The sequence below is a fragment of the Capricornis sumatraensis genome, chromosome 4, assembly GCF_032405125.1.
Source record: "Capricornis sumatraensis isolate serow.1 chromosome 4, serow.2, whole genome shotgun sequence".
Taxonomy (NCBI): domain Eukaryota; kingdom Metazoa; phylum Chordata; class Mammalia; order Artiodactyla; family Bovidae; genus Capricornis; species Capricornis sumatraensis.
In genome coordinates, this window is record NC_091072.1 from 156,637,296 (window position 1) to 156,650,686 (window position 13,391).

At 59.0% G+C, this 13,391-nt stretch overlaps 2 protein-coding genes across 4 annotated transcripts in view; one reads left to right on the top strand and one right to left on the bottom strand.

Annotated features, from left to right (window-relative positions):
* Positions 1 to 917, top strand: part of ACO2 (aconitase 2) — a 46,557-nt gene extending 45,640 nt beyond the window's left edge. Inside the window, exon 18 of the mRNA XM_068971713.1 lies at positions 242 to 917. Within this exon, the coding sequence (XP_068827814.1) occupies positions 242 to 376 (135 nt within the window). The 3' untranslated portion in view covers positions 377 to 917. The remainder of the gene's footprint in view (positions 1 to 241) is intronic.
* A 313-nt stretch (positions 918 to 1,230) lies between these two features.
* On the bottom strand, positions 1,231 to 13,136 carry POLR3H (RNA polymerase III subunit H). 3 transcript variants are annotated; one of them, XM_068971717.1, is made up of 7 exons: positions 12,747 to 13,136; positions 9,972 to 10,068; positions 4,924 to 5,010; positions 4,474 to 4,537; positions 2,995 to 3,196; positions 2,382 to 2,453; positions 1,231 to 2,124 (listed from the first exon to the last, which is right to left on the bottom strand). In XM_068971717.1, the coding sequence occupies exons 1-6, from the start codon at positions 12,855 to 12,857 to the stop codon at positions 2,418 to 2,420; spliced, it is 597 nt and encodes a 198-aa protein (XP_068827818.1). In that variant the 5' UTR covers positions 12,858 to 13,136; the 3' UTR covers positions 1,231 to 2,124; positions 2,382 to 2,417. The 3 variants fall into 3 exon arrangements, with proteins under 3 accessions (XP_068827818.1, XP_068827816.1, XP_068827815.1); XM_068971715.1 differs by lacking the exon at positions 2,382 to 2,453; XM_068971714.1 differs by lacking the exons at positions 2,382 to 2,453; positions 4,924 to 5,010.
* Between the last annotated feature and the right edge of the window lie 255 nt (positions 13,137 to 13,391).

Sequence of the window (13,391 nt, forward strand, 5' to 3'; positions counted from 1 at the left end):
TCCGTGGCCCAGGCCTGGCACTCCACGGCCACAGCCTATACCCCACAGGGCCCTGTGGTTTCAGGAGTCAGGGCCTCTGGGTCTTCCCATGGCCAGCTGCCGAGGCCCAGACCTGGCCTAGGACCTGGTTCACCTTGCTGGCCCCAGGCCCCGAAGCAGTGGCCCACGCTCCTGAGCCTCTAGCGGAACCAAGGGCCGTGCTCCCGAGGGCCTGTCTGCCCACACGCGTCCCTCCTCACAGCCGCTGACGTGCATCATCAAGCACCCCAACGGGGCCCAGGAGACCATCCTCCTGAACCACACCTTCAACGAGACCCAGATCGAGTGGTTCCGCGCCGGCAGTGCGCTCAACAGGATGAAGGAGCTGCAGAAGTGAGGTCCCACTCAGCCACCACCGCCCGCCGACCTGCTCCTCGGACCCGGCTCCAGCGTCACAAGGGCGGTTCCGCGTCACCGGAACCGGATCCGATCCGATCCGATCCAGCCGTGGCTCCACTCCGAGATGTGGCGGCCGGGCCTCCTGCCCTCCTCCCCTCGGCCCAGGGAGTGCCCCAGAGCCGGGGGTGGGGAGGCTCTTAACAGCGTGTCACCCCCCCACCCCGTCCTCCTGTTTTTAGTCCGATTCAGATCTTAAGCAGCTTCATGCAACTGTTATTTATTTTTGATGACAGACGCCCATCTAAAGTTTCTCTCTTGCCTGTTCATTTCACTGGTGGCTGAAGGATCTGAAAAAATCCTTTTGCTCTTACAAGGAAAATAAGAATTCACATTCAGTGACTGTCGCTGTGTGAGTGGTGGTGTCTGCTGCTGTCAGCTCCAGCAAGGGGCAGGGGGGGTTCCTTCACAGCCAGAGTCAGTGGACACCCCCGAGAGCCACACCACAGCGTGTTTCTCAGCCTCACTGCCCGCGGGGCAGCCTCCCCTCCCCATCCCCACATTCCAGTAGCTTCCCTGATGGGCCTGGGCCCAATATGGAGCCTCTCCTTTCCCCTGGGCTTTGGGTTGCCCTTCAGACACGCAGTGTGTGTCTGTCTGTCGTACAGACCGGCCACCACATCCAAGGTCACAGCTAGTCCCTGTGTGCCCTGCCCCCATCCCTTGGCACCGGGCGGCAGCAGGCATGGCTCCTCTCCCTGGAGTGCCGTCCACTGGCACCACCCACGGCTCCAGACCTGTGTCCATGTGAGCCAAAAGGCCGGGGTGGGAGGCAGGCTCCACAGCGACCCCTTCATCAGGACAAGACTTGCCTGACAGAAACATGGCGTCCGGTGGGGGCTATAAAACCATGTCCTGGTCCCAAGAGAGGTTTCTGGCAGAAATGAGTGGAGGGGCAGGAGGAATCTGGCAAAGCCATTCTGTTGAGTAAACGATGAGGCCCGCCTCCAGGATCTCAAATCACAAGCAGACAGACCCACAGCGTGTTCACAGTGTGGCCGAGGTCACAAAGTGACAGCCAGCCCGAGGCTCCCCGCTGTACTGCTGGTGGGAAACGACGGCAGCAGGTTGCCAGCCCTTACGCCTGGCTCAGGAGAGCCCGCCACTGCCACTTCCAGATGGAGCTGCCCGGCTGAGTCCAGGCCCCCGCCTTCCACACGCGGTGGGAAGGAAGATGGTTTCCCTTGAAGGTCAGGCTGATGAGCACCTGGCAGCTGCCCTGGACCAGCCTCTTGCTCTCTGGGTTACCTGTGGGGTCACCAGGCTCAGCTGGCCCAGAGCTTGGCCTGAGGCGGCCGGGACCTCTCAGCCCCAAGTCCACCTCTGGGTCATCTCTAGACGTGATCTGGGGTCAGGAAGGGTGTGCTGTCCCGGCTGTGGCAACTTGGTGACTAGATCACTAAGACAAGGGCGGCTCTCCCGAGTGATGCTGTCTTCATTTATTAAATGTCTGCTGTCACCAACGAGCAGAAGTCCGTGGGGACCGTGGCACTCAGGTACCTCTGGGAGGGGCAGGGGAGGGGACAGCCTGGCAGGGCGCAGACTGCTCCCCGTCTGCACAAGCGGTGGTGGTCTTCAGGGCCAGCTGCGCCTCCTTCCCGAGGGCCAGGCGAGGTCCGTGGTCACAGCGCAGGGCTAGCTGCTCGTCCACCAGGAGAGGAGGCCCAGGCCCGGCTCGCTGATGGATCCCTGCCAGGGTGGGGAGAGGGAACCAGCGTGCTTCATCTACCGTTCAGCCTGGAGCCAACTCGGGCAGGAAGCAAAGGGGGGCCCTCTCTTCTAGGTGAGGCCCCAGGGAGGGTAGGGCACAGCCAGCCAGGAGGCTCTGGGAACAGCCAGGAGCCACACCAGCACCCCAGGGGGCAGGTGGACTCCCTTTGCGCTCCAGCCTCTCAGGCCTATAAGGACAGTGTTGGTTACCAAGGACACGGCCCCTGGCCCCTCACCTGCATGCCTGCCCACAAGGGACCAGCGTGCCAGTCCTAGGCCTGCTCTCCTGAGCCGCTGGTGGTCTGGTCCTGCCAGAAAAACTTCGTGACCTTGAGCCCAGCCTCCGAATCATGCAGAGGGGACCACCCCCCGCCCCCTTCCTGACAAAGACAGCTGCCCTGAAAGTGAACAACCTGGGCCCCACGTGACACTAGAAAACCCTTCCCGCAGGCCCCGAAACCCCACTTGGGTCACGTGTCACCGTCTGGCTTCACAGGGGTAAAAGACAAGGGACCCAAGTCAGATCTGGTGGGTTTCAGCTTCCCCAGGCCCTCAGGCCACTCGGGTTTGCAGTGGGAGCAGCCTTGAGGGTCCACCCCCGGTTTCTTCATCACGCAGCTGGCTCAACAGCAGCCTCGTCCAGCTGGTGCTGTCCTCTCATGGGCAGGCGCCTGACTCGCCCGCCCTCTCCAACAGCGTGGCAGCTTTATGACACCGCCGCAAGGACCACTGCTGCCCTGGCCCACAGAAACTGGGTTCCCCAGGCTGGGTCCAACCAAGACGCCACAGCAGGGACTGCACCCCCACCCAATGGGCCCCCTGCCCCTGGGCCTCATCAGGACAGCTCACCATGAGTGTGTACGGAGCTGCCTTCTTGGGCAACTCCTCGCTGGAAGAGGTGGCCTCAGCCGAGCTGGGTCCCGTGGGGGATGTGTCCACGAAGCTCTCGTCCACCACCCGGAAGCGGACCTCCTCGCCGATGTCCATGTACAGATCGTGGGCGCCCTCCTCCGTCTCGTACTCCCACACCCACACCTGCTCTGCCTCGTCGCTGGACAGGGCACACGGTCAAGGCAACAACCAGGCCAGTGGGGAAGCCCTGGGTTTGGAGGCGGGGGGTTCTTCCCATAGTGCCCAAACCCCCAGGAAGAGGCAATTGCAAGCTGACATGTTTTGCCCGGGAAGTCACAGGAAGAGAGGGCTCAGCCCCACATACAAGAGGTGAGGTCGGGCCGCCTGGAGCCCATGGAGTGACCAGAGTGCCAGGACCCAGGCCTGGAACACGGACATCAGAGCAGAAGGAGCTCGGAGCAGAGCAAAAGCTGCACCGCCGCCCGGACCCCACCTGTGTGCCCTCTCAGAGGCTGGCTCCCAAGTTCAAACCTCAGCTCACCGCCCACCGGGGGGCAGGCCCAACCTCCATGCTTCAGGGCCCGTCGGTATACCAGGGGCGCTAGGGAGACCTGCCGTCCAGGGCTGTGGCGGGGAGGTTATGAAGCAGCACGCGTGGAGGGCGCCCTGCACAGGCCCCACGGTCGACCTGAGCGCCGGCCGGAGCTGGCCGTGTGCCCCGCACGGCGCGATCCCGCATGCCTCTACACGCCCCAGTGCTCTCTGCCGGCAGGCAGCCCAGGAACCTTCCCGGTTTCCAACAGGACAGGGCAGGTCTTCTGACAAGTTCCAGAGTCACACAAAGACCCTGCCCCAGGCCCTGTGCATGCGTACACACACACGTACACGCACAAACGTACACACACACCATGCATCCACACACGTACACATGGACGCACACGTGCACACACAAAACCAGGGCCCCCTCCCTCAGCACATCCCACACTGAAGGGACATACTGCCCTCCAGTGGCAGCCTGCAGGTGGGTCCTGCCTCTCCTCGCTGCCAGGTCCCCTGCTGGGCACTTTGGGCACAGCTGGGACAATATGGGGTCTCTCCCGGTGAGCAGTCTTGGGGAGCACCCACAGAAACAGCCACCCCAGTGCAGCAGGGCGAGGGCCGGGACCTGCAGCACCAGGCCCTCAGACGCGTGCCGAGGAGGGGCGGCGGGCCGGCCAGGGGCCTCAGAGGGAGGCGACCTGAGATGCTTCCTGAGGGGACAACCTGAGCGAGGCGAGCTAGAACCAAGCCTGGCAGCCCCGACGCAGGCGCAGGCCCCGTGGCCCATGTGGGACGCACAGGCAGGTCCGTGCTTTGGGAGCAAATGAGAAAAGAGGTGGACAAAGGCCAGCAGCATCAGGTCACAGGCCCCAGGGCCACCCTGAGGAGTGGGGACCCTCCTGTGGAGGGGCGCGAGCTCTCACCCTGGGAGGATACAACTTGGCCGGCTGCTGCAGCGACTCCGGAGGGATAAGAATGTCGTCAAAGAACCCTAGGGAGACTGGAAGATAGGCAGGTGACAACGTGAGTAGACCGGCCAGCCCAGAGTCTGTGCTGCCCGGGGACCCCTCCTCCACCTCGGAGCCCCACGCCTCTGCCCGGCCTGAGCAGCCACCCAAACCCGAGGTGGGCCCTGCACTACTGAGGCCAGCAGCCCGGGTCACCTCCGCCAGCTCCGGTGCCTCCCTCAGGCTGTCTCAGCCTCCTGGCCAAGGCCCCGAGCTGGCCGGGGTCCGCACTGTTACAGGACGGACAGCTGAGCAGCCCCTCGGGAAGGTTCTGCTCGTCTAGGTGGCCACTCCCTTGACCACCTGGAGAGGCTACGGGCCCGGCACCTAACCCCGGCGTGCTCCCAGGTCTCGCGTGAGGATGCAGGGCCAACGTTACCGTGCACTCCCTCCGGGCTGCAGCCTTTGATCTTTCCGATCAGAATCTCGTCCAGGAACGGATGGAACACCACATAGCGAAAGTGAACTGGAAACGGAGATGCCGTGGCGTGATGAGCAGGCCGTGATCAAGGGCCACTCCGGCTGGGGGCGGCCTCACTCACTGGCATGCCAGCCCCCAGGGCGGCACCTAGAGCCCACCCAGCAGTCCATGCCAGGCCTCCCCATGGGCCTAGACCTCATCTCCTGGAAGGCCACTCCTTGGCCCCCACAGGAAGCCAGCAGTGCTGGCCCTGAAACAGGCCCGCTCCCAACCCATCAGCCACGCCTGAGCCCACATCCTGGCCATCAATGACGCCAAATCAATCTCAGCCTTCCTCCGGGCGCTCTCCTTGAAATTTTAACAAGGGCAGAAGCAACTGGCAGAGAGAACCAGGTTTGGAAACAAGTTCCCCATCTCCCGCTGACCAGCAAAGTTTGCCCCAGGCGCAGCTCTGACCTGGAAAAGGATGCTAAAAATGCCCTGAAATTTGGGGGGGCAGGGAGGTTGGGGGGAGCCAATAAACCAGCAACAATGCCTCTGTGGGTTCTCAGGTTCTGCCCTAGGTGGTCCCTACTCACGTGAGCCCAAGAAAAGTACCAGGTAGGGTCTGTGCCCACATCACAGACTCTGACTCCATGGCCTGGCAGAAGCCGTCCCTTGATCACTGCTGCCCCTTGCAGAGCGCCTCAAAGGGGGTGCCCACTGAGCGCAAAAGGCATACGGTATCTAGGGCCTGAACTCCGCCAGGGCTAGATAATAACCACGAGGCTGCCCCAGCCCAGCTGCCCAGGGCCCATCTCAATCCGCCCGTGTGAGTGTCACGCTTCCCCACTGGAAGCAAGCGGCTCCAGGAGGTCAAGTGGCCTGCCCACAGCCGCACAGCCGCTCTGCCAGCGGGAGACTCCAAGCCTTTCTGAGCCACCACCCAGATCCACGGGGTGGGATCTGCCTCCCCTGTTTAACCCTGGACACAGGCTTCTGCGCTCAGCGCCCTTAGCTGCCTGGTCTGCGGCTCACCCCAAGGACAGCGGGGTCCACCTGCCCCCCGCCCCGGCTCCCTGCAGGCTGCTTCCCATGAGTCCACCAGGCAGGAAAGCGTGGGGGAAGGACAGGGGGCAGCTGGTGCACCTCCCTCCCGGTGAGGGGAAAAGCACAGCTGTCCGAGCCTTCAAGACGGGAGAGCCGCACGCTGACCTCGGAGAGAGCGGCTGAGGGCCAATGTCCTTAATGCACAGAACGGAAAAATCCCTCTGCCCGTGTGACCCAGTTCCATCAGCTCAGTTTAACAAGTCCCCACGGAGCCTCTGCCAGGGCTGTGCCAGGCTGGGCTTGGGCATGGAGCTCTCTGGGGCAGGACAACACGTGATCCTGTGCCCAGGGAGCTCGAGTCTGAAACGACCATAAGCAAAGCACGTGGCGAGCAGCCCAGGTGTTCGTGGACAGACGGATGGGTAATCACACTGTGACACAGCCACTCAACGGAAGACTGTTCAGTCTCAGGAAGGGATAAAGGGCTAACACCGGGAACCACACAGATGACCCTGAGGATATTAGGCTGCAGGAAATAAGCGAAGCGAAGTCGCTCAGTCATGTCCGACTCCTTGCGACCTCATGTACTGTAGCCCACCAGGCTCCTCCATCTGTGGAATTTTCTAGGCAAGAGTACTGGAGTGGGTTGCCATTTCCTTTTCCAGGGGATTTTCCCGACCCGAGGATCGAACCCGGCTCTCCCGCATTGCAGGCAGACGTTTTACCGTCTGAGCCACCAATAAGCCAACCACAAAAGGCCAGCACTGTAGGATCTTGCTCACAGGAAATGTCCAGAAGAGGCATATTCAGAGACAAAGCTGATGGAAGGTTGGCAGGGGCTGGTGGAGGGCAGGGAGTGATGGCTAATGGGCACAGTGTTTCTTTTGTGGGTGTTGAAAATATTCTAGAATTAAGACAATGGTGACAGCCACACAGCTCTGTGAATACAATGCTGAAGCCCCTGAACTGTATGCCTTAAAAGGGTGAATTTCATGGTATATGAATTATATCTCACTTAAAAACCAAAAGGAGGCCACAGACCAGGTGGAGGGCCACTTGGGGTAGTGCTGTGTTGGGGGCCACCTCCCAAGAGTCCCCCACTGAAGTTCTAGGGATGTTCAGCCTGAGGTAGGAAACCTGAAAAGTCAAAAAGGATGGGTCTGAAGAACCAGTAAGAAGAGGAAGACCTGTTCTTAGTTGTGGGCCGAGGATAAGCAGGGGTGCCTTAGGACGTAGTGAGTGTCTACAAAGGACAAATACCTTGATTCCACTCCAGAGGTGCCTGGAGGAGCCAAATTCACACAGACAGAAAGTAGAGTGGAGGCTGGGGGGGTAGGGGTAGCGGGTGGGTAGGGAGAGGGGAGCAGGGAATCGGCGTTTAGTGGAGACGGAGATCCAGTGTTGGGAGACGATAAAGTGCTAGAGATGGATGGTGGTGACGGTCAAACAACAACGTAAACTGACTGTCACGGAACTATACGCTAAACATGGCAAATGTTATGTTCTATCACAGCTTTAAAAAAAATAAAAGGGAAAAGAACAAAGCAAATGGCAGGCACAAGACAGGCTTCTCCGGAGCCATGAGTGGGGCCCTAGCTCAGCCAGAGGCGGGGGCAGCGGGCAGGTCAGGAGGGACTTCCTGGGGGCCGGGTCTACCCAGCTTGGAGGGCATGGGGCACGAAGGGCTGGTGCCAGGTAAAAGTACCCTAGGTGACACGGGATGAGGCTCAGTGTCACAAATCAAAAGGCTGGCATCTCGCGAGCACTTACTATGTGCCGGGCGCCAGGCCAAAGGCTTCCTGTGGTTTTTCTCCTTGACTCCTTGTAATCTCTATGTGAGGCAGGTACTATGAGTATCATACTGTTTTCCCAGAAATGAGTCTCAGAGAGATAGGTAAAGTAACCTGGCCGGGATAGAAGTAAAAATAGAAGTAGAAGGCGACTGGCAAATGAATAACCCTCTAAGCAAAGGCGGAGGCCCAGTGCTGAGCACCCCTCAACACACCCTCAGCCACAGCCCTGGGGAGGCAGTGGGGGAAGGGGCCCTGGCCTGGGGTCAGCCTCGAAGCCTGGCCACTACCCCGCCACAGACCGACAACTCACCCTGCACGATGCTCCATGGGCCCCAAGGAGCCTGACTGCCATAAGTGTTACCCCATTTTACAGATGAGCAAAGTGAGGCTGAGCCAGGTAGCCACCTGCCCGGGGTCCCCCTGCAGGGGGGTCAGAGCCAGAATTCAACCCCAGGAACACCGGGGACCCAAGCACAGGGGGTCGGTCAGAAAACCAGCAATGACGCCAAACAGCAGAAACAACCCAATAAACAGACAGAATCTCTGCATATTTAACTTTTCTCTCCAGTCTCTCTTGAAGTTCTGGCCCCCATACCACTTGTCTCCTGGACAGCAAGGCCCCTGTTCCCCAGCAGAGACTGGCTCAGCTGGACGGCGTCCTTCGCTGTAAACAGGGCCCGTGTGGCCTAGTCTCCACATCACCATGTGACCTTTCTGCTCACGAGACCGTCCCATCCACACACAACTCAGAGCTCCATGGCATCCTCGTGAATGAATTAAGTCTCCAGATTCCTGGACACACACACCAGGCAGCCTCGCGGCACGTTCTGGAACGCTTGCACATCCCCGTGCCAAGGCTGAAGCCCCCAGTGGGGGTCAGGGCTGGGTGGGAATCACTGCGGGGCCCTCCCCCGAGAATCTGACTCAGAGGGTCTGGGGCAGACGGGCGAGCACCCAGCTGATGGCGAGTAGCATGTCTACACCCTGACTAACCCCAAACCATCTCAACGGCCTCCTGGCCCTCTGCTTCTGACTTGGTTTGTCCCAGCAGGAGAGAGATCAATGCCCCATTTCCTCCCTGAGAGCCCTCCTCCCATGGGGTGCACATCCCTTTGCAAAGTGACTGCAGCTCCTCCCACTGGGGGAGCCCTTCTCCAGCCCTTGACGCTGGCCTTGGCCATGTGACCTGCTCTGGCCAATGGGATCCGAGCAGAGGCTCAGCCCGGAGGCGCTTTGGTACCCAGTCTGTCTGCCTCCTGAAAGAAGAGACCACGTGGAGCAGAGATGAGCAGCCCAGCCGAGGCCTCCCACCCAACCAGTGTGCCAACCACCAGACACATGAGACCACTCTACACCATCCAGCCCTGGTCAAGTCAGCCCAGAAGACCACCACCGAGCTGACCGACAGAATCACAGGAACAATTCAAATCAATGAGCTATCAGGGCTCGCTATAAGCCAAGGTCCTGTCCTGAGAGCTTTGCGTGTGTTAACTCGGTAACCCTCAACAGCCCCGTAACTTAGTCTACTCTTAACTGCCTTTTATTGAAGAGGAAACAGAGGCTGCCTATTCCATACAGCAAACAAGCAGCAGAGCTGGTATTTGAACCCAGAGGCCATGAGTTTAACCATTATGCCCTGGTGTCCCTCAAGGTCTCCCACCCCCAACCAGCCTCCTGTGCCCTTCCTCCCTCTCCCCACTTTCATTCAGCAATGCCGACTCCACTATCTGTCCACTCCCCCTACCTGAGCGCACTGACAGCCAGGCAGAGGGGGCTCAGACGACACCCAGGACCGCAGGGGACACGTGCGCAGACAGAGCCACAGCCTCAGAGCTGGAGAGGCCTTGATGGAGAGGCCTCGAGAACCACCTCATCCACCTCCCCGTTTTTATTGGTCACGTTGCACTGCATGTGGGATCTTAGTTCCCCGACCAGGGATTGAGCCCGTGCCCCCTGCAGTGGAAGCACCGAGTCTCAACCACTGGACCACCAGGGAAGTCCCTGCCTCTTTTTTTATAGACAGGAAACCGAGGCCCGGAAATGGGAATATTCTGCCCATACCACCCAGAAAATTCCTGGCAGAGTGCTCAGGACTAGACCCCAGATCTCCTAACCCCAGACCAGGACCTCTCACCAAAAACTGAGCCCCAAGAAACCCGAAAAACCCAGGAGGAGAGCACCCACCTTTCGTGTGTGACGCACCATCCCCTGGGAACACATACGCATCCTCCAGCTTGGTGATGTCAAACAGACAGATGCAGAGTCCCACGTTGTACACGACCTGTGTGTGTCCATGGACATGCCAAGTGACTCCCAGGCCCAGCTCCCCAGGCAGTCTCTCCTGAGATTCGCACCTCCCCCCTCCACGGGGCAGGTATCCCCATTTTAAATGCACTGGGGCACTGCCTGAGGCAAGGAACTCCAGTGGATGAGCTCTAAAAAGAACAAAGCCTTTGGTGACAAGACAGATTCAAGTCACAACACCAGCCCCACCACTCCCTGTGTGGCCTGCGAGGTCACTTCTCTGAGCTCAGTTTCCCCAACTGCAAAAATGGACATACCAGGCTGCGGGGCTGTTAAATCCAAAAAGAACAGATGTGAAGCACCTAGCTCAGTAGCCGGCTCACTCGCTAGAAGAAACCCTCTCCAATCAAGGATCATTACTATTAGTAGCAAGGACTAGGTGGGGAACCCCCCAGGTTAAAACTACACTTTTCCAAGGTCCCAAGTCCATCCTGGAGCTCACAGTTCAGAGTGTCAGAACCACAGCTAGTCGCTGTTCTGCTCACAAAGTCTCAGACACACAGATGTGGCCACAGGGACTGAGGCTGGCAGAGTGACACACAGGAGGCCCTGAGACTGGGCAAAACAGGCCAAGGACGTCCACAACCCGTTCCCACCCAACGATGCTCCAAAGGACTAGCCGCTCGGTGTCTACTTATCTGACACCAGCATCATCACATCCCAAACAGAGACCTTGCCGGACTGTTTACGGATTAGCAAGAAGCTCAGAGAAGTGAGTCCTGGCCAGACCTCAACGCAGTGAGGCCCAGAGTCCGGCTGGTTTTGGAAGCACAAGGAGGCAGGCGCCCTTGCCTGCGCCTTGGACCACTTTTGCAAGGTCTCCTCCCAAATGACTCAATAATTCAAATGCAGAAATACTTGTCTGGGAATTCCCTGGCAGTCCAGTGGTTAGGACTCAGCACTTTCACTGCTGAGGGCCTGGGTTCAACCTCTCGCTGGGGAACTAAGATCCCACAAGACTCAAGGAGCAACAACAAAAAAAGAAATACTTGTCTGAACAGATCAGAGAAGGCCCTGTGCCACAGAAGGACCACATTCCCTTCTTGGACTTTTCATAGCTTCTCTCTTTGTCCCCTCATAAGCCCCCTCTCCTTGTATCTTACAAAGCAACCAGACACCATCCACTAAGGACTCTGTGAGTTCTCGCCAACAACGCCCCAGGTCTGTACACCCCACCTTCTGTGCCTTCAACCTCTATGGCAGGACCTGCCTCCAGTCTCCAGCCAGCCAGTCTTCTTCCTGCTGGCTCTTTCTCAGCCTACTGGAGATGAAGGCCATCACTCCAGTGAGGTCTGTGGGCCCTCTATGGGCTGGCTCCCACCACTCTCCAGCCTGCCCTCCCCTCTCTCCCTCTGCCCTGGCCACATCAGCCTCCTCCAAGCTATGACAGGCTTGATATTCCTTCCTGCCACAGGACCTTTGCACATGCTGTTTCTGCTTCCTGCATAGCTCTACTCTGCCCGGAATCCCCTACATGAGTTCTTCCTCACCACCTGCTCTCAGCTCAAGTATCACCCACTAGCAAAGCCTCTTGTCTCCCTCATTGTAGGCGAAGTTCCCTCATTCCACAGGCTTATGAGAATACTCGTCATAATGTAAGTAAGTGAAGTAGCTCAGTTGTGTCCCACTCTTTGCGACTCTGTGGACTATACCCTACCAGGCTCCTCCCTCCATGGGATTCTCCACGCAAGAATACTGGAGTGGGTTGCCATTTCCTTCTCCTGGGGATCTTCCCGACCCAGGGATCGAACCCGGGTCTCCCACATTGCAGGCAGACGCTTTAACCTCTGAGCCACCAGGGAAGCCCATAACAGTTATCTCAGTTTGTCATCACACACTCAACTGTGAGAGTCTTTTGTTCATATCTGCTGTCCCCACCACACTACAGAGTAGAAGCGTGTCTGTTTTATTCATTCAACAAACAATTATGGAACATCTGCTCTGTGCCCAGACTCTATGGGGGTTACCTGCGGAGAAGAAAAAGGTCACTGCCCTTGTATAGAGGAAAAGAGAAAAACAGTAACCCAGTAAGCAAGCAAGGAGAGAGTGTGGCGACTGCTAAGAAGGAAAGAGTGATGTGCCACAGAATAACTGCTTCAGAAAAGGCCGAGGGAAGGCCTCTTGCTGGCACTAAGGCATGCTGGCCTGGCACGTAAAAGGTGCACAAACATTTCTGTTGAACTCCTGACAGCTGAACTACCACCCATCTTCACAGCAACAATGCATGGTTGGACAACAATGATTATTTCCATTTTGCAAATGGAAACCGAGGCCCAGCGGGGGAAATGACTTGATTTAGATTGCAAATTATCAATAATTTGGAAGTGGGGACGCTGCTGCTGCTGCTGCTAAGTCGCTTCAGTCGTGCCCGACTCTGTGCGACTCCATAGACGGCAGCCCACCAGGCTCCGCCGTCCCTGGGAATATTCCCCAATTACAAGAGCCTTTTTCAAACCCAATTTTTGATTCTCTCCAACATCCTAGTGGGGTAAAGGATGAGTTCATCCCACGTACAGGTGAAGAAACCGAGTTCTGGGACGTTAAGCTCCTTGCCTAAACGCCGAGGGTTGGCAAGGCCAGGCCGGCGGCGGGTGGGTATGCAGTGTTGGCCCTTCCCGTGCTAAAGACCTGCCTGCGACCCCGCGGACCCAGTACCTTGTTGGCCAACTTTTTGTTCAACTCTTCGGCGATGGAATCGTTGAGCTTCCTCTCAAACTGCCACGGGGGGATCCGCACGGTGTCCACCATCTCCACGAGGACAAACATCCCAGCCTGGGCCGGGGGCTCTGGGAGCCGGAGGATCAGTCACGCACCAGGGCCTGCGGCGGTGGGGATCCCCGAGCCCGCTCTGTGGAGTCCCCAGGCCGGTAAGGCGGGCTGCGCCGTAGGGCGCGGGGTGTCCCGTGCGGGGCGCGCTCCGATTCGACAGATACAGAAAACAGGCTCAGCGGCGGCGGGGAGGTCTCCTGGCTGAGCCGGAACGGCGCGCGGCCCGCCACATGCGGCCCCTCACCACGCGCCGCCGCCACACACCAAGCACCCAGACGCAGCCCGCTACGGCAAGACCAGGGGCGAGATTCCGAATTCAGCAGCTTCCGGAGGGCCGACCAATAAGAAGCTTCGGCCCGCCCCCGACGCGGGGCGGGGCTGCCTACCGGCTCGAGCGAGGGGCGGGGGGAGGCGGGGGCGGAGCCTCCCCTTCCGCCTGCGCGGAGCTGTCAAAACCCTCAGACAAGGCTCTCAGGTTGCTAGGCGACCTCGGTGCCACCCAGTCAGCTCTCGCCTAGCCTGTACGTCCTC